The sequence below is a fragment of the Apodemus sylvaticus genome, chromosome 6 (assembly GCF_947179515.1).
Source record: "Apodemus sylvaticus chromosome 6, mApoSyl1.1, whole genome shotgun sequence".
NCBI classification, from domain to species: Eukaryota; Metazoa; Chordata; class Mammalia; order Rodentia; family Muridae; genus Apodemus; species Apodemus sylvaticus.
Window position 1 is genome coordinate 34,318,473 of NC_067477.1, and position 21,666 is coordinate 34,340,138.

Genomic DNA, 21,666 nt, shown 5'->3' on the forward strand with positions numbered 1-21,666 from the left:
AATTATATCGAATAATAAAAAAAAAAAAAAAAGAATACACATGGAATGCAATCATTGATAAGTGGATAGCCCTGAAGTTCTGAACACTGAAGATACAATTAGCATATCAAATGATTCCCATGAAGAAGGAAGAAGAGGGCTCTAATCCTGGAAAGGCTTGATCCAGCATTGTAGGGGAATACCAGGACAGAGAAAAGGGAGGGGGAAAGACAGGAGAATGGATGGAGAGAAGAGGACTTATGGGACATATTGGGGGGAGGACTGGGAAAGGGGAAAGCTTTTGGAATGTAAACAAAGAATATAGAAAATAAATAAAAGAAAAAAATAAAAAAAAGAAAAAAAAAAAAAAAAAAAAAAAAAAAGAACTGGCTTTGCACAATGACCCACGATTCCCTAAGTTTCCTTCCTGGAAAGAGGCTAGGCGCTCTCCATGGTGCTGAACCCTGAAACAGAATTAATAATTTAGTGATCTCTGCTAGGCACTTTGGCACATAGGAACTGAGTACACGCAGATGAAAAACCATCACACTGTCATTGATATTATGGCACTTGTAGTTTCATCACTTCCCTCTTTAATACTATATGGTGTGACTTAATACAATTTTACCAATGCTGTGCCAATTTTTACAACAGATCTTCCAAGTAGGCTTATTACAAGTAAAAAAGAAAAACATATGAAAGATTAAAATAAACAAAACACCAAAATTCCTGAGCCTATTAGATGACATATTGGTGAGATGTGTTTATGATTATGCTAATGTTTGTTGATGTTTATGATTCATAAATTAATACTTTTGTTAGACGTAAGCTCAAATATAAGTGGTGTGTGTACACACATACAAATGAGCAGGTGCATGTGTGATGCCCTAATGGACCCTCCTCCATACTCTCCTTAATCCATAGCTATAGCTCTAGATCAGACTTATTTTCATTCCAGTTTCAACTGCCCCATGGATCTGCATAGAACGAGGAAACCCACTCTAAGCCACAACTAAGGCACTGTAACTGCCCATCATTGCTCACTTGGGAAACAGAGGCATTCACACCTCAGTCAGAAACCTACATCTCTATTGCCAGATAAATAAACCCAGGCAAATGATCAATTGCAGGTGGATCAATGGCAACCACTTCATAGCGAACAGACAACACATACAAAATCCTCAGCCTTATGTGAAGACAGCCCACAATCCCTTGCTAAGCCAATGATTCCTAAGCAAAACACACGGAATTCTCATCAGGATGCAGCTCTTTCACCTAAATGTTCACTGTCTAGAAGAAAACAGACAAAAGATTTCATAGCCGAACTGTCAGTATTTCAGGATAAATGACCTAAGATAGCAGATAGGCATAACCACAATGACTCTGAGCCTGACCCAAATTTCAAAGAACAAAGACTATGTATGTGTGTGGTAATTCTCTCCTCTTAACACTGACATCAGCTCTTTCTGTGGTTCAGCAGGCCATTACTAGGAGCACTGCTTACACATACTATATGGACAACCATTTAAGTACTTAAGTAATACAAACTGGAAGTACTTTAACCAGACTAGTGGCTAACACTGCAATTGTTTAATCATCTGAGTTATGCATTTCACCAGGAAGCAGTAACTTTCCTATTGAACTAAACCTTTCCAAAAACACTATTCCCAATCAAAACAGAAAATATGGTTAAAAGCATTCCTGAGTGAAACCAATCCAAAAGTTTCCTTGTAGAGGCTCAAGGCACACTAGACTTGGAAGGGACTTTAGAATTGTCTTGTCCCACATTTCTCATATGAACATTATTTCTAATCTTCAATATATTTGTCAGAAATAAAAATTATATAAGAGAAATTCCATAGGTAACTCCGAAGATTAAATTTGCCTTCTGGGAGATTCACAATCTGATGTGTCATCACAAAGGCTTAGTGAAGTCACAGAGTCATTGAAAACACCATTGTTTCAAGGGTTGGAGGGGTAGCTTAGCCATGGAAGATTCCCTGGTGTGGAGGAGACTTTGGATTGGTTCTTTATTACCACAAAAAAAAGGGATCAATTTTCATTTAAACCTGCATTTCTAGAAGTGCTTTTGTTCTTGATACTGTGTATGTGTGTGTGTGTATTTGAGCACTCATGTGCACAGAGATTAAATAGATAGATAGATAGATAGATAGATAGATAGATAGATAGATAGATAGATAGACAGACAGGCAGACAGACAGACAAGGGTCTATAAGCATTTGCCTTTTTCAAACATTTTTCACAGGATGGCTTTCTGACAGCACACTGTAGTAGAGCATGTTCTAAGAAATAACAAAAGTTCTCCCATGTTTCATATGCACTTATTTTTTCCCCTTGGAACTATTTTGAAGCCAGTTGATGAACTAATTTTTAAGAAATATAACATTTAAAGCTTCCCCAGTTGGCAAGTAGATGAATGGACTTCACAAAGAGTGGCCTGTTAAGAACACAGCAGGAGTGAGTAAGAGTCTAGAGTTCCTATCAACAGCAAATCACAGGAGTCACTGTAAGAATGATAGTGGACTGCAACTCACATCACCAAGTTCATGTTTATAGTTATTCCAATAGTAGAAGAATGTGATTTTCAAAGCATATTCAAGCCATTTGATAACTTTTAACAGCAACAATGAACACCTGACTGTGGTAACACATCCAACAAGCTCAGGGTGAAGATTTCAAGAAAATGGGTTGATTTTCCTACATGTGTTTATATTTGCTATATATTTTGTCTTGGGAAAAATAGAATATACACACACAGAGAAAAAACTCTGAGGTTTTGAAATTTATTTTTTAATGGTACCAAGCCAAAGTTCTGACTCTCCTTTCAAGAACAGATCTACAGGCATTCATTAGTTTATCTTTAAGTAAATATTTTGATTGTCAGACAGCTTGTTACAAACAAGGTTTTTTCCCAAATGCTCACTCCTGATGCACCCAAGTTGGCTTGCACATCACTCATTTAATCATTTGTGCATGTGCTCCGACGCAAGATCATCCTAAGGCAGCTGAAAAATGGACCAGGAAACGCATGCTTTGTGAGTGTTTCATTTAAAAGGACTCTAGAGTATGGGGCCCAGGTTTCCTCTCAGTTCTGTGGTCTCTGCACTCCATTATCATAAAGCTTAGGAAATGAGCTATTACCCACCACCATCCCTCGTAACTGCTATTACAGAAAATCACACACTCACAAAACAGCATTAATTGTCAGAATTAGCAACCATTTAAAAGGCAGCTGTTCTTTCACTCTTAAATAGGCTCCAAATTTCAGATTCTCCCTGCGTCTTGGCTGATCCATCTATGCTTCTTATACATGCACACACATGCACACACACACACACACACACACACACACACACACACATGAATGCATGCACAAACAATGGATCCTTAGGGGAACAATTTTTCAAATGATCTATATTTTTATATAAAAAAACACAGAAAAAAATCCTGATTATTAAGCACCATTTTTCACCCCAGTACTTGCCATCGTTGTTATAATAATCGGCTGGAAAGCTTCCAGACTAGGCAGCAGCAGTTTCCAACCCTGCAGGTGGAAAGGCTCTGTTTTGTGTGGGCTGGGGGTGGGCTGGGAGAGTAGTATCTCTTTAAGAGTCAACAGTAAATTAACTTGCCCATAAGAGTGAAATAATTAGCAGTTAGTAGCTTATTAAAAGGATGGCAAAGGCCAAACTGCCATCTGGGATCTCCAGTTTCTTGTGATTGTTATTATGTCAAGATGTGCAGTTGCATTAGCTTTCATGTCGCTGTGCCTGCCCTCACTTTACATGTAAATTTTAGTGAAAGATGCAACACTTTTAGAATCAGATGTCCATCAGAAATCATTATTAGTCTGGCTCTTTACAAAGCATATGTTCTTTTCCTCCTCTTCTATTCTATTCACTACTAAATGCCTTAGGGGGAGAAAAAAAAAAGGAGCAACCCAATGATATCAATTAGATATGGTCTTGGTGCGAAGGGAAACCTGAGCTACATCGAAAACAAGGCCAAGCTGCCTCCCAGAAAAGCACAACATGATTGCCTCTGTTTACACACAGTGAAAACCGCAATGGCTCTGTCTCTCACAGTTCATCTTTCTTAATGAAACGAAAGCCAGTGAAGGTCTGAAGTTGATTACTAGACAAATGCACTCAGTTCTGGAGAGGGAATAAACATATATACTCAACACAAAAAGAGTATCATGGCATAAACTTACAGAGTGACAGACACAACATAGCTCCTAATGTTGGCAAGAATATATGAGAATATATATATATATATATATATATATATATATATATATATATATATATATGAGAATAAATATATGAGTATATACATATATCTTCTGAAGCTTTAAGCTGCATGCTTAGAAGCATGCTGTTGATATACTTTATATTGTATTTTATATTTCATATGCTATGCCCCAATGAAGATAAATAATACACAAGTTAAAAATATCCTACATGTACACGCACAAAACGTATTCATTTTTCTGAGTCTGAGAATTTAAAGAGTGAAAGAGTCAAATAACTAAATGATTACCTAAAATTTTCCTTTAGAAATCAAAAAAGCTTAATAGTAAAAGTTGTAGTAAGTAAAAAAAAAAAAATTAGACCATTTAAGTCAGTTTACTATAGAAGATGTAGCTGAAATGTTCTTTTAAACTCCCCCAGAATCTTGCCATCAGTTGTCAGAGGGTCTGAAACAGGTTTGTTTCCATTGTCCATAGAGCACTCAGTGCCAGCCGGTCCTGGATGCGCCATGAATTTTGTTAAGGCCTTAGCCCACTGACTCCCTGTGAATATTTGTTGGGAACTAAATAAACCTTGACTTGCAAATGTTGGAGAGACTCTCTTAAATTCAGATATAGATCACATTGAAATGAATTATATTTTCATTATATCTATAAATGGAAGCTATGTATAGAAATACATTATACTACAAAAACCTATCAGTGAGTTTGTGAACAAACTGTACCCACACCCAGATACACAAGCACTCCTGCCTTGGATACCTGAGAAAGGACTCATGACCCGATATAAGCTGCAGCACATAAATAGTCATAGCATGCTCTTGTCATTATTTTTCTAACAGGCAATTCCTGAGTTCTTTATACACGAGATATAACATAAAGAAAATATACCGTGATTCAACTATCCTTTCCCTTCAGGCACTATCAAAGTCCAGTTCTTATGGACTTTTTCTTATACTTATGGGTATACATATAGACCAACTATTAAAAACTAGATATCCCTTCAGATCAACCAGCTTGACGTGTTAAGCAAAAGCCCATGCAAATAGGAAATCCATAAAGTAATTTATTTTGTGTATTGTCAATGGGAATTCAATTGAGACACTTAACTGGCATAGTATATGTTTTATTAATATATCTCCTATGCACATTCACAGTTTTTAAATGCTCCAAAATAAAATAATCATGTAAAAAGATGGCTTCAATGTCCAATAAAAATTTCTGAACAATGAAAGAAGTAACCCACCCCTCATATTTTAAAGGCCCATTTTAAAGTCATCACTGCTGAAACACAAAACTATTCAAATCAAGCAATTTACCTTTTATGTTTCAAAGACATTCATTTTTCCCCCAAAGATTTTCAAAACATTCAAAGAAGGGGGGATTAGAACATGGAAAGTGGGCATTACAAAAAAAAACAAAGCAATTTTATTCATTGTTAAGAGGAAAAAAATCAGTGGATGAGAAACAAATAAGACAAGAGATGGAAATGTAATGTTGCCTCTATTTTATTATAATTAGATATTTATAGAGCACAGATGAGTTTATTTTCATAATTAGGAGCTGGCGTTGCACATACTAATTTGCATAAATAGTTGGCTCTCAAGACAGTAACTTATTTGCAGGGTGCTTGAATCCTAGCAGGGACAACAGGGAGCTCAGTTCTCTTAATAGTATTGCCAGCAAAATCCAGTCTACATGAAATAACATTCAAGTTCATGTAGCTTGATTATCTCTTCCAGTTTAGCCAGTGTTTATTAGTTCAGCAGTAGAAGGCCAATGATCAAATCCACATGGGAAAAACATACAAATAAATCATAACCTCTAATATCTAAAGGCCAAGAACATACATTTGGCTCAACTAGTGCAGTAAGAGTTTGTAGGGAAAAAGAGAAAGGAATTGGGTATCCATAGCAACCCATATATACATATATGTATATGTATGTGACATATCTTATCAGTCATTGGCAACTATCAATGATGATAAGTACCTTTTTTCCTGGTCATTCTCCACCATCTCCATAGCCTCCTATACATGCCTGCACTACTCAACTAAACAAACTTTCCAGAACACATGTATAAACCTCTCTGATAGTAGCAGAAGGAAAAAGAAAGACTTCTAAAATTGACTACTAGGCATAAAAAGAAAATTAAGGATGCGTCCAGTGGATCTCCCCTGCCAACTGCTCACATTTAACAAGAAATCTTGGAGAAATGGTTTACCCCATATCTTTCATTTCAAGCCACAAGATAAAAACCTGTTTGTCACTTGACTCATTTGGCTAGGTATACACTTTGCATATTCACATTTATCTATACTGTAGATTGTGCATTGTTGATTCTACAGGGACAGAACAAAGTTAGAAGCTGACATGTTTTATAAAACACACTTCCAGTTTATCCTGAAGCCCTGGTGATATGCAACCCACATTCTTGCCCTAGCAAGGGTATTCTAGTTTACCACAGTTTCTGCCATCACCACCTAGTGCTTCCTTCCCATTCCTAGTTCTAGTCTTTAAAATAGCTGTGAGGTCTCTCAGATGTGTGGCATCTGAGTCTGCAACTCCTGCTCCAAATTCCATTTCAAGGGAAAGTATTTGATCACTTATCTCAGTGTAGACATCTTCAAATGGGCAAGAGAAAGAGGAATGGACCCAAACATGCTCTCAATTCTTAAGCAGAAGCCATGGAGATCATGTCTAAAAGCTAGAAAATGCTGATTTCTGAAGAACTCTTCTGGTCAGCTATGTCTGGGTAAATCCTCACTTGCCTTTGGCCACATGTGGTCCAAAGGCCTTCTGAATGCAGGGGCTGACATGATCTCTGAAGTCCTGCTCAGTTCTTTAGGTTTAACATCACAGGGCTCACTGTTTTATCATTGGGCCTTTAAAGAATGACAAGATCTGAAGCATCTCTATTCTTTTCTCTGACAAATGCTTAAAAATAATTCAAGACCTTCTCACTTTTACCATGGTATATATTGTATACATAGTACCAAGAGAAGACCCAACAGTAGAGAGCATTGGAGCCAGAATATGTGGTCTCATTCCATGACTCCTAATACTCCTTTGATTAGCGGGTTACAGTAATAAGGATAACAGTAAAAGGTGCAAGCATTTGAAGTAGAATGACCCCATTAACGACATCACAGCTATAAAAACATTCCCTACCTATTTCTAGCCCCATATTGAAAGCCAAATGTTTGATTTAGTTCAACATTACTCAATTCCGTTGGCATTCATCATGTATAGCTCTGAACCAAATTCTGAGCTCATGAAGTATGACTGACAGTAATGGTCAAGACACAGCCACCTATAGTTTTCTGGGGGTAAATGATGATTTAAACATAAGTACACCTCATGCATCATGCAAATACTTTATAACAGAAGCATGAAGTCTGGTAGACTTAAGAGACTGAACCTTGGGATATTAAGAGGGAAATGGGTAAACACAGGAGGCATTTGCAAAAAAGGGAAGAGCTCAAAGAAATACTCACGGGAAGGGAAAAGCAATGTGGGTTAACATAAAGGGCACTGAGGCTTTAGGAGGTGGCAAGGTGACAGATCTCAGTGGGACCAGTTTACCTGTAAAGCCTAAGATAGAATACGTTGATGATGACTCAGTGAGAGTCCACCAAAAGCTTCCTGAGTTGATGAGCTATAGGAAAGGATTTCATTTTAATTTTGCTTTATTTTCCCTTTGGGGAAAATGGCTGAAAGCAAGATAAGAGCTAGAGACTTTGAATCCCTTCCTCATATCACACACACACACTAAACTAAACACATCTGGACATTAGCCATTGAAAACATTTGCCTTCTACATACTTGCAATCCATAGAGAACAGTAGTCCAATCCTCAGTAAGTTCAATCTAAGTTGTTAGAAAGATGGAGGGAAAGTTCAACACTGCATGCAATGCTCAAGGACAACATGAAGTCAGACAGAATTCTAAGTGTGAGTTCTGGTGGGCAGAGGGTCAGGGAGAAGGGGTTGGTAGGAAAACGGGGAGCCAGCAAAGTCAGAAGTCTAGCAAGGTAAGCTGGTGGTCTGCTTGCCTGAAGCAGTAATTTTGGATGGAAGTTCAGGGGTGGTGCAGGGGGGGAGGTTAAATTATAAGAGCTGGGCCATACTGGAGACTGCTCTGAATGTGAAGTGGCTAATCCTGTATCCCACATGGTAGATAGCAGATCTTACAGAGTTCTCCCTCAGTGGAAAGCAACAGGGAGACAAGCTAGGAAAGAATAATAGCCTAGTAAGTTCTGGCTGTGGTCAGACATGCCAAAGTCATTCTAGAGCCAATCACAGACTGCTCTCTCTGCAACTGCCTTGGAGGCAAAGCATTCACAAAGGAGGAAGTTAGAAAGCAGTTAACTGTTGGTCAAGCCTGGATGTTGAGGAAGATAGAGCATTGGAAAAGGAAACTGGTTTGTAGACAAATGACATTAAGGTTGACTCTTGCCATATTGAGTTGACAGTACTAGGTGACATTTATATGGATATATGTTACAGCAAATGTAAGGTGGCAGGCTGGAACTTAAGACCAATCAATGTCTGAAAGGCAGCTAGAGGGAGTACATGGAGATTATACTTGTATCTCAGAGAGACCACATAAAGAAATAGTCAGGGATTCTGATTTGGATTTTTATTCTCATTTAGGAGTCACCTAACATTTTTCTGAGCCTTATTATCAGTACTATTAAACATAGATAATACTGCCACAGACCTCATAGAATAGTAGATATTAAGTATGAAAAGACCCACAAAGCACAGAGCACAATGGCCAACACACAGTAATATAGATAGCAGTGATGGTGACAGCAATGACCCGCAGAAAGACACCAGGTGCAAAAACCCACAGACACCCCAATCACTATTTTAGGGGGATGTTTAGAGGGAAAGATGAAGAGACATGAGGGCTGAGGAGAGGAGAGGAGAGGAGAGAAAGGGTACCCCACATTTTCAATAGGTTATATCATGAACAGATGGATGGTTTCACCTATAAAAGAGGTCTCTGGCCATTGGCCTCTTCCTCTTCCCCCACCTACTCTTTACCAAAGGTGTCAATCCAGCAATGGAGTAAAAACTCAGAGTAGCACATTTCTGAGAATGAATCCACTTGGGCTTAGCATTAAAGGAGCCGTCAACCAGCCTTAGCATTAAAGGAGCTGGCAACCATCCAAGCTCAAACTGGAAAGGGCCAAAACACTCCCAAGGCAGCTGTACAGAGAACACAAAACTGAAATGAGAGATGACCTGTTTGCTGTCAAGTCTTCAACTAAGCATTTTGAATACCTCATCAGGTCCAGCCCATCTTTTGGCCATATCCTCACACCAGAATTCACTCACTCTACTTATGCTATTCAGCAACTTTTGAAGGAAACAGCAGTCCACCTGTCCACCAAGACAAGGGAGAATTATCCAGGAGGGGAGAACTAAATGGAGATTCATATTTATAATTTATCAGTTAACTCCTCCTTCATTCCCAAACAACCAATCTAATTTTAGCAGGTGAGCAGGTTCTCTGGACTTAGAAATGAATGGATTAATTTAGCCACCCAAAGTGTGGAGGCACAGTGACATATAGGAAGCCCACCCACTTAGCTCATCCTCTCTCCTCTTAACCACCTGGCAGAAGGCTGGCTTTGTCCACTAACATCCCACATCTGCTGTCTGCTCTTCCTCCTGCCAGTGTAATACAGTTCTGTTTCTACAGTTTGCCATGTTTCCCTAGTTCCCTTTCTTAGCCTACTGCCCCTAGTCTTAATAGTTCATCTCCTACAAGTACAGAAATTGCAACACTGAAGAAAAGAAGAGCAATAAACACCCCCAAAATCTTCAGTTAGTAAAATTAGGCAATTTTTCAACCCCCTTCCTTTCTCTTCTATTATCAACCCTGTGCTGCTGATACCCCAAAATCAGTCATATATAAAATCAAGAAATTATGGGGCATCTTACCCTACCTCCCCTGTGCCTGTAACATACATCACAAGAAAGGATCTTAGAACACTCTACAGGAGAGTAAAATGCATTTCTACACAACACATCCACTTCCAGAGACCCTATTCCTATTAGACACCATATGATATCATGCATAAGACTGACTTTAGGGAAAGGCAGAAGTATCTCTAACATTAAATACAGGGTTCATTGAAGGGCAGCAATGACAATGGCTTTTTAGGTTGTTTTTTTTTATTATTTTTACATGGTGTTTAATATAATAACTTCTGGCAGGTCAAATATACTCATTGAATCAACAGTTTTCCCCATACAGGAATAATATAAAAATGCACATTGATAGGTTGATAGAATGGTAAAAAATAAAGTCATCTACCTTTACTTCTACCTACAGAAAGGAAGCAGAAGGTCCAGTTAAGGAGAGGAAGCGTGGTGTCCACCATGGAGGCGGCAAGAGAGAGAAAGAGAACGGACATCAGCACACTGCAGACACACTGAGAAATAGCATATTCATGGCAAATCATAGGACAGACAGCACAGGAAGTTGCCCCACAGCATCCTCATGAGACAGCACAAAGCAAATGCATGATGGGAGGCTTAAGGTTCAAATGCTGGAGCGAGCCAGGCTGCTTCCATTGGCTTCACGTTCAAGCTTCATCCTATCCATTTCTTCTCAGCTCTCTTCTTTGAAACATGGCAAAGTCCACATGCAAAAAAGCACTGCGCAGCCACATGGATGGGAAATTGAACACATATAACCAATCTTTCAAAACATGGTTAGGGAAAAGTCTTTGAGAATCTTGGTTCTCTTATATTTTCCCAACATTCACATGAGATATGAGGACCCAGAGTGTGACATACAATATAAGAGATGTACATACAACACACATAAATACCACATGTATTCATGGACATGAAATATTGATTCTGGAGATTTAGTGGCAGCTGAACAAAAGCCCCTATCTCCTACATGCAGGAGGAGGGCATGGAGCACTGGTAGAAAGAAGAGTGATGGTTTTAAAAGTAGTCATTGTACAGGAAAAATGGATAAGGGGGTGGAAAAAATGAGAGGAAGGGGAATAAAGAAGCCAAAGGATTTTTTTAAGTGAAATTAATCCTCCAATAGCAACTAAAAAACCTCAACAGCAACATCACCTGAAAGGATGCTGCTTCTTTTCCTGAAACCCCCTCAAAGGAGGAATTCACAGCATCTGTGTTTGCAGGATTCTTCTTTTCTAGAAGGGATACTAGCTAGGAGTGTGGTCATACTTGAATGCCCTACAAGTGTACCTGTTGGGTTAGAGTAAGATATATACTACAGAGTCTCTGAGTGTTGTTCATACTAACAGTAGAATCTAGCCTATGATGCACTTGTGTGTCTGATGTAATCTAAGTTAAGATCACATCAGCCCATCCTTCTGCCCTGTGATACTGGCAATATGATACATGTAGTGTTTGGTAGCACTTGAGATGTTGGGAGGCCTCACAAAGATAAATCAGGAGCAGAAGGCTGGAGAACACAACAGGAAGTTCTATTGTCAGGACCAATGCCCTGCTTTTATGGTGTCACTTGTCATCAAGTGTGGACCATTAAATTCTGGCAATTCATAGAACTGTGCTCTTCTTTAAGGGTAAAGGAAACTGTCCATATCAGGTGTATCCTCTGCTCATTCTCACTTGGTGAGAGTACTTGCTTCCCTCATCCGGTTATGGGAGCAGACAGCCTTCATTCTAGATGCTTACACAACCCTGAAGAACTCACCTGACCCTCCCCTTCAGGTATTCAGTGATTTCTGCTTTCTACAAAACCAACGCCATCTTGGAATTTATGGCTCATGCTGGGGAAAACACTTATATCAAGGCATACTTACTCATTTAGGATTCTATCAAATGAACCCCTGCACCTGCTAAACAATGTCTTTCAGTCCTGGGTGGTACTTGGTCTGATTTTATCTCCCTTATAACCAAACCATCTGATAGGTGGATTTGAGGGACTAGGAGACAGGAAGTGGCCGTACATTCTCCAATGATCAAGAAAAAAAAAAAAAAGAATCACATGTGGAACCACATTTTTCTTTTCTTTGATCCTACCAAAGGAGAACTGAGTCTAATATGTGTTTTGAAAAGAAACAGATAAGAAAAATTAAAGAGCTGTCTTTTGGTGACAGGGCAAAGGCAGGTAGACCAATCTTGCATTCACCCCAAGGCTTGGAGGAAACACAATAGTAGCAATTGAGCAGTGAAGCAAAAGACAATTTTAAGTGGGCTCAGTTCTCAGATCCTGATTTGGGCTGATAATGTGGAAAATTTTTACTTAGGAGAAAAGGCTTCATTCACAGCCCACCCCATGCCTAACTGAGCTGAATTTCCCGCACACTTCACTCCCTGCATATTTGAATATTTTAGGTTGCAGATGCTGAATTTACAGATCTTTATATGCAGTTTTCTTCAGGGTGTATAATGAGTTAGAATCCTGCCATGAGAACATTAGCGTGTTCTTGTGGTGATTCCTTTTTTCTTTCTTTAATATAAAATTTAAAACATTAAAACCCCTAGATGGCTTCTTTTGACCAGGAAGGGCAGAGTATCATTAAGAAGACAATGAATGGACAGGTGGATACACAGCAAACCTTTACCCACAGTAAAGTTCAAAGGGAAGTCTGGATCCCTGCTCCCAAGCTGGGCCCCACTCTGGGGCCAGGGGAAGAGCAGGAGAAAGTTAACCGCCTGGTTGCTCTGAAATTAGCTCCATTCACCCCCCATTATCACCACGTCATGCCTTGTTTCATGCTTTCCTCTTAGAGGCAGCCTAGCAGGGCCAGTGCCACGCCTGGCCCAGATGACAAATGGTGAGGAGGAATGGACAAGCTGAGAGTAGGAGGTGGGATACCATGATGCATCAGGAAAGGTGTTCCTCCACAGCAGAGTGACCCCTGCTGCCAGCCTGGCCCACAGCAGGAGGCACAGGCAGCAAATGGCCTTCTACCGGAGGAGGCTCTGAATGAGCAGTCAGAGGTGCAGAGGCAAGCAGTTCAGGCATCTCGGGACCACAGCACAAGGCACCTACCTTGTTCACTCATCATAAGATGGGAGAGGCCTGAGGGAGAGAGGAGAGAGAGAGAGAGAGAGAGAGAGAGAGAGAGAGAGAGAGAGAGAGAGAGAGAGAGAGAGAGAGAGAGAGAAGAAAAGATGGTTAAAATCCCAAAAGCAAAGCAACCTTCTCTAAATTTTTGCACAGAAGGAGATATAGAGGGAACACATGCAGCACACACCCAGTAGCATGCACACTCTGAACACCAGCCCCCACTCTCCAGGAGAAGCCTGGCTCTCCCATCTAAAGAGCAGTTTGTTGAATAATACCAAGGATTTTATTTTTATTGTTATTCTAGGCAATCCGTAGGATTTGTGATAGATCTATTAAGATTAAGTCTCTGGGAAAGAGACTCAAAGTATCAAGTAATGGTTTCTTTCTTTCAAATTACTTGCATCAGTAATACATGTTCACTGCAGAAACTGGGGGAAAGTCCAAAGGATAAACAAAGAAAGAAATCAGTTATAATCTCACCATCCAGAGAGTACCATCCATTTCTTTCCCTATACATTGTCTCGTTCTCTACAGAAACTGGATGATATTAAACACATCAACAGACTTCTTACATGCAAGGATTACTCAGACTACCTTAAGACCATTTCTGTCTTGTTCACCTTAACTAGTAATGATAGTACTCCATCCAGAAGTAGAAGTAGAAGGTCCATGTTCCTTCTAATACATCTAAGAGAGGGGGGCAAATCTCTTAACCGAACGGATTAAAAAAAGGCATACAATGTTCCAGTAAACAATTAACAGGGCTTCTGGTGAGTCCACTCTGGAGGCAAATTCGGCTCTGCAGGATTCCTCAGGACAAGAGAACCATCAGCGCTGTTAAACTGAACAGAAAAGGTTTCTAACCCATAGCAAACTGCACAGATTGTTTGCTCTTAAGCTGTTTCTATACCACTGAAAATATTTCACAAAACCCAGATCACCCCCGAGATCTTCTACTCGAAGCAAAACTCAGGGATATAGAGGATTAATAAAGGACAAAAACCCCTCTAAAGTATGGAAATCTCTAAATGTTTTTGGAGATTACTAGAGATTTAGAAAAGTAATCAGGGGCTAAATGTAGGTCAAGAAACTGACTTTTAAAAGATCAGTGATATATTAAATACATAGACACACGTGCCATAAATGTCATGGAGTCTATTTTCTGAAACAAATTTCATTAAACTCTAATCATATTTCAAAAGCTTAGGTTCTGGAATTCAGGGTAGTGAGAGCAGGATTAACAGTCGCAGAGGAATGGAGCCATGCCAAACCAGGTGAACCTCACAATTTGCTTTGTTAAAAAAAAAGAAAGAAAAGAAAGAAAGAAAAGAAAGGGAAAGAAAAGCATTTTCTTTTTTTTTTTCTTTTTCTTTTTTCTTCTGGAATTCTGCAGGGCAGAGGAATAGAAGGAAGAGAGCAGTGATGAGCTTGGGCTTAGTGTACGAGAAGATATACAGAAACAACCTTTCCTCCATAGCTGATGCTTCTCAGCCAAGTCCTAGGTACCAGCATCCAAGCCAAAAGCACAAAGGGGAAAGGATGCAGGGCAGGTGCCAGCATCTGTAGCGATAGAAGTGACAGGGAGGGGCATACAAGAATCCAAAGAGCTCTGCCACCTTTAAGGAAATAAGAGCAAATTTCTGGAAAGATACCTTGGGGGGGGGGAACAGCATCCATAAAAGATTTTTTGGTTCTTTTTGGGTGGGGGACAACTATTTTACACCTGAGACTGAAGATGTTTATAGCTTCAACAGGAGTGGAAAGGAGATGTGAGACTCCATCTGATCCACAAATGTGTGTCCAATGAAGAAAAAATGGGCCACTTTGTAGCAAACGGTATGAGTGCCCTAGAGAAACCCATCTATTAGGTTCCAGCCAATGTACTTCCCAAAAATATGAAGATAAAGATAGGGGACTTCAACCCAGCTAAGCTAATCCTGGGGTGGATGGAGGCTGAGCAAGATCGGAAACTTAAATCAGTTGCTCACAGAATTCCTATGCTCACAAACTTTGAGAGCTACCCCTTTACAGAGGCATATAAATCAAATGTTGGTAAATTAAATTGTACGGTAAATGCAGCAAGAAGAATTGGATGCTTAATGGAACCCTGCTGTGGATCCCTTTGCCTTTTGTGAAGGGAAGAATCCTTTTAAAATGCAAATAACCTACCACCTGTGTGTGTGTGTGTGTGTGTGTGTGTACACGTGCACGCACACGCACACATGGATAATTTTTTAAATTCAGCTATGTACTTACTAGCTTTTATTAGGCTACCTACCTACATCATTGTAGCATTATCAGTCAAGGAAAAATTTTCATCTTCTTTCTTGTCTAAAAACCTTAAGTAGATCTATCAAGCCAGGAATGCAGGAATGGGATCATAATGTCAAACTTTGGGATTGACAAGAATGGAGCAAAATGGACAATCACACAAAGAAACAGTATGCAAGGAGGGAGGAGGCCATCATAAGGTTTGCTTCTTATTTTACATTTTGTGAGGAGAATTTTACTTTATTATTTAGAGTTGCATATTAATATTTTTTTTTACTTGTATAAACCTATCCTCCAAGCTTGCAGAATGGAGTAACCATTAATTCTGGAGTAGTCTAGTTTCTGTTTCTTTTCTACCTCAAAACACTATTTGCCATTTAAAATGTCAACAATAATCCAAGAAAAGAAGGTCATGAGTTATGGTGGGGAGCATGTAGAGGGTTAGAAAGAAGGGATGAAGGGAAGAAATGATGTAATTATATTTTAATTTTGAAAATAGCAAATAAATAAAATTCAGTTCCTCTAACAACTAATGAAAGTACCAGCAACCCACACACCAATTTAATCAAGTATTACTATATGCAAAGACCAGGGAATGGAAATACAGTTAAGTACAGCAAATTCCTTGGCTTCCAGGAATTTAGCACCAATCAGGGAAGGAGTATGTATGTTTATATTCACACAGATGGCTTGGTGCTGGAACATGATGGTGTAGAATAGGAGATTTAATAAGTGGTTCTAGAGCTAGATTAGCATCTCACCTCTGCCATTTTATACCTTGTAACGTTAAGAAAATAATTGCATGTTTTTGGACCTTGATTTTTTTTTCCTATCTAGAAAATAAGGATAATTATGATCACTTCATATATTGCTTTGAGATGTAAATATATTAATGTAAGTCTATGTTCTCAACCTTCCTAATGGTGAAACCCTTTAATATAGTTCTTCGTATTGTGGTGATTTCAACCATAAAATTATTTTGTTTCTATTTCATACCTGCTTCTGTTGTGAATCATAATGTAAATATCTGATAGGCAACCCTAAAAGGGGTCAATACCCACAGGCTGAAATACTGGTTTATGCCTACACATGGTAAGAGCTGTGTAATGATTGCTGCTATGCCTACTATCCTATAAAAAAAATATGTGGACACAGAGAAAGATTTATGTATTTAGTGTCTGATACTCAGTATATATTTGGCAATTGAATAAAAAATGAATAGGGAGTATCAAATAGCTAAGTATCAAATTATGAATCAGGCAGTAAGGCAAGTAGGGACTGATAAGAGGATGCTGTATATTCGGAGAAAGTTCCTGCAAGACAGGGAGATTTGAAATATGTCTTAGATGTCACTTAAGGACTAGGAGTATGGCTCATTTTTGTCTTAGCCTTATGAACATTAAGACTTGAATTTGAGCCTTAGAACCCACATAAAAATGCCAAACATTTTGGCTCATACTTGTAATCCCAGTGAGGCAGAGACAGGAGAATCCCTGAAATTCACTGGTCAGCCAGTATAGTCTAGCCTAATCTGTCAACTCCAGGTCAATGATAGACACTGTCTCAAAGGAAGCAGTCAAGGTTATTCTTTATCCTCCCCACCCACCCCCATATACCTATATATGTAGTCACACATAAATGCATGTATTTAAAAAAGAAACATGTTTAAAATTTAGAGAGAGAGTTAGCAGTCTGGGTAGTACCAAGACCACCCTGTCCTGCTTTCCAGAAACAAGGATACTTCTAGCACATGACAGGCATGTAATAATGTACTATATTGATAAAGGAATGGACACATATAATTAGCTTATATTTAAAAAGTAGATAATCCTAATAATCTAAACATGGAAGAAATAAGTTTCAAGACTTGACAGAATAATGGACTTAAACTTACAGCTAATGGGACACACTGAGGGTTCATGGACAGGTAAATGACCTGGAGAAAAAAATGTTAAGGAAAATGACTATTGCAATAGCATGGATGAAATAAGGAAACAACACAAAGGCAGAAATGGGATGAAGTTGAAGAGAAAGAGTTTTCAAACAAAAATGCCCATCATTATACTGCAATGGTCTGAGAGGGGATCCAGTTGAACGAAAAGACTTAAAGCACTCTCTTCATGGCATAGGAGGTAAATAAGTGAGGAAACCCTGAAAGAAATAGGCTATAGCTGTCTTAACGTGATAAGGGTGGGAGAATGCTAAGATAGTTGTCTATGGATTCAACATTATTCTAATTAAAGCTTTAAAAAATTGGGACTATATTGTTTCTATAGAAAATAATTCTCAAAAACTTAAAATGAGAAGCATATAATTAGCAAGAAACAAAATGGGAGCCACACTAGATATAGATTATATGTATGGTTCATGGAGAAGAGGTTAAAATAAAAATAGGCTTTCTGGTCAACCTCAGAAGAGGAGCGTAAAAATGCAAGTTAACATCAATGATCCCCATGACCAGACATCCAGCTTCAAAACTAGCTTGCTGACTTGGGTTAAAATATAGCATTTATTAGGGTTCTGAAATTCCAAGATTGTATAAAGACTTAAGCTGAGTCAAGGGCCGATGGAAATAAAGGGGGTTATAACTTTTTAAAACAATCTTAGATATTTGGATTTAAGCAGAAACTAAATTATGATGCAAAGTTCAGTTCAATAAAACTCATATAAGGTAGGTATAGAGCAGGAGATATGAATAAATGGCTATATGATGACTGGCATGGCATTAAGAACTGCCAACACAGAATTCTTAGGGAACTGCAGTACCTTTTAGGAAATATTTACAACAATAATAGAAGGAAAGAATTAATGTGTCTTCTATCTGGACCCTGACCAAGTGCTACTCTAGCTGGATCTAGAAACATGCTGGATCCCTACACAGATTCAGAATGACTATCTCCCTCCTCTTTTCCTTTAAGTGCTATTTGTGTCTGCATATCTGTTATACATAGGCTCCCAGAGTATATACTAGAACAAAAGGAAGAAAATATCACTATTCAGTAAGACATGCAAAGTTGAAATTGCCTGCAAATCATATGTAAAGTATATGCAAAATATACATATGTCTGCCTAAACTGTTATACCCTTTGGGAAAACCCCCATGGAGATAGCTGATTTTGCAACTCAGGAAAAATGGAAATGGCTATGAAAGCTAAGTCATTTATCAGCAGCTGTGGCCATGATGAAGCCTGTCATGAGAATGACTAATACAGAGACTAAAAACTATTTATTGAAACAGGCAAGAGAAGGATACTACTATGTTCAGGAACCAGGCCAGAAGGTAAAGATTTTCATTATTTAAGCTAATATTCTCTCTCTCTCTCTCTCTCTCTCTCTCTCTCTCTCTCTCTCTCTCTCTCTCTCTCTCTCTCCTCTTTCTTTCTCTAACTAGTGTCATTCCATCTAGATCAGATGGTTTTCAATCCTTCCTTCCTTCTTTCCTTCCTGTTTTCCTTCACCTGGATCGATAATTGGGGAAATATTTCAAAAAAGGATAGAAGAAGATAAAAAAAAAAATTCAGAGTGGAAAAAATGTTATCTCTTCTAGGATTTTTAATTCATTCACTTTCAAGATAATTTTACCCAAGTGAAAAATTCTCATTTATCATCTTTTTTTAATATATTAAGGGAGTGACATTAAATGTCACTATTTGTTGCAAACACCCACACTGAATCCTTACAGAGCCATGAGGATATTTTTAATTACATAAAATCAAAAGGTAATGGAAATATTCACCTAGCATCATCAGAAAAACTAAGGAAACAGTGAATATGGAAAGGCTGACAAAAATCTCAGCCACAATGACCTAGTATCTAGAATGGGATGAATGGGAATTGGGGAAAGTAGAGGGGAAAAAATCCTGACACTGAGATTTGCATTTTAAAGAGTGAAGTAGATTAATATATATTTCCAATTTCTTTCATTTTTGCATGTTTCATAGGTTTGCATGTATTCACATCAGAACATAGGATCTGAGGTTGGTGTCAGGACACAGCCTCAATCACTGTTCTACCTTATTCAATGAAGCATTGTTACTCAACCAAAACCAGAGCATATCAGTATGGCTGGTCTCACCAGCCAGCTTGTTCTGGTGATGCCCTGTCTCTACCTTCAGAGGTGGGAATTATAGGTGGACTACACCATCCACTCAGCAGATAAGTGGGTTCTGATGTTCTAGAGATCTGAACTCTGATCCTCTTGCCTGAGGAATAAGTGTTTAGCCACTTAATAGTCTTTCCAACCACAATAAGTATTTCTATTTAAACATGAGGTTCTTCCTTTATAGGACCATTTTTTGTGGTTTTTAAGCCACTTCCTTCTTGATGCACATCTAGGCATAGACATATTCAAACTTAGTTTTTTTGACATTATTGTGTGAGATCATCTGCACAAATTAAAGATCTCTCTTCAAAGACAGGGGCATGGTATACAAGTCCTCCGGGATAAAGGATGAAGGAGGTATCTGGGCTGAAGTTTGCCACTCTAGATGGAACAGCGGCATGAGGTGTGGTGAGAATACTTAAAGGAATGATGAAACAAAGATTTACTTAAGTCCACAGTTGCCCAAGACCAGTTCTCTGGGCAATTCCTGACTTTCATTACCGGTGGTAGTCTCCTCTTCTCCCAGGAGTACATTCCTGCCTGACAGCCTACCCCAGGGCTGACCCATATTGTCATCAATGACTCAGACAAAGATATTCATAGATCACTGTCTATATGTTGTGATGACCTATAGCTCAGATGAATAGATAATTTACTGGCTACTATAATAGGGATCCAAAGAATGGGAAAAGAGAAAAAATGAGATTTAATTTTAAGGGCTAGGCTTGTTGGTTTGTGCTCATAGTCATAGAACTCGGGGGCTAAGGAAGGAAGATCATAACTTTAAAGCCAGCTTGTGCTACACAATGTCTCAAAAAGTATCAAGGGGTAAATATAAATTCTGGCACACAAGCAGAACCCATATCCCCAACACTCCAGAAATTAAAAAGTCCAAGTCTCCCCTTTTCTCAGGGGACTGTTAATAAACACAGGGTTTAGGGTCAGAGGATGGGATCATATATTAAAAATGTCATGAGTCAGGTAGATAAGAGAATAACCAGAAGCTCAAAACCCATAGCAAATGCAGAATGGCTGAAGGAACTATGATGTTCACCAAATATTAGAAAAGCAGGCAAAGATATGAGCATGACTGTCAATCATGTTAAAAGCTGTACATGCAGTACAAAGGGACAGACACATTCAGCATGAGCAGAGGATGGAGCAAGAAAGTAGCTTTAGTTGCTAGAAATGCAGCAGAAGAGAATCCATGAGATCCTTTAAGAACTAACTAGTCAAGCCACCATAATCCTAAGATCTATGAACACAAAGAGACCAAGCAGCATAGTGCATGGAATCAGATGAAGATCTTGATATTTGGCTCATTCTGACACATTATAAAATAATAATCTTAATTGGTTCAAAGTACTATTCTAAGAATAGTACCTATGATCACAGTGTCAGGTTTGAAGAATAGCCTACAAACATTCCAGGTGAGCTGGACAAGCTTCTAAATGACTCTCTAACAATCCTGAGCTAAAACTTGAGAAACCATCTTTTCCACTAATTTGGCATAATACTATGGATCCATTGAACAGGTAACCTGGCAATGGTGGTAGTGGCAGTAGGAGCAGAGGTGGTGGTGCCAGTTGTTTCCAGAAATGCAGGAAAGAAGGGGTCCTGATGCTACTTCGTTAAGTAGAGGCCAGCTAGACACACGTCTTTGGTTTTGTCTTTCTTTGTTGCAACTGTTGTTAGTCCTCACCATCCAATCCTTTGAAGGATGGTAGCTGAATTAGAAGCTCATTGTTTGCCTCTAGATCAACTTTGCTCTGATAGCATGGTGGCTGAATTAAACAGAAAGTGCTACTTCCAATCACGACAATGAGTCATTGACAGCATCAATATGGCATAATCACAGGGTCAAAGACTTTTACAGCATTCTCCTGGTCTTCCTGTTAGTGGGTAGAAGAAGTGGCAAGATTCCCTCCCAAAAGAATGCTAGAGATGGCAAAGAGACAAAAGCAGCCATGCTTTTCTTTCTAAGGGTTAAAGGGTGAGCAAGA

At 38.9% G+C, this 21,666-nt stretch overlaps 1 protein-coding gene across 4 annotated transcripts in view; it reads right to left on the reverse strand.

The window, feature by feature from the left end:
• Nrxn3 (neurexin 3) overlaps positions 1 to 21,666 on the reverse strand; it is a 1,578,315-nt gene that overhangs the window by 1,512,312 nt on the left and 44,337 nt on the right. For 2 of the 4 annotated variants that reach the window (XM_052185308.1, XM_052185307.1), the window contains exons 3-4: positions 13,273 to 13,302; positions 10,582 to 10,593 (exon numbers count right to left, since the gene is read on the reverse strand). In XM_052185308.1, the coding sequence (XP_052041268.1) occupies positions 10,582 to 10,593; positions 13,273 to 13,302 (42 nt within the window). The remainder of the gene's footprint in view (positions 1 to 10,581; positions 10,594 to 13,272; positions 13,303 to 21,666) is intronic. The other 2 variants (XM_052185306.1, XM_052185305.1) reach the window with 1 other exon arrangement.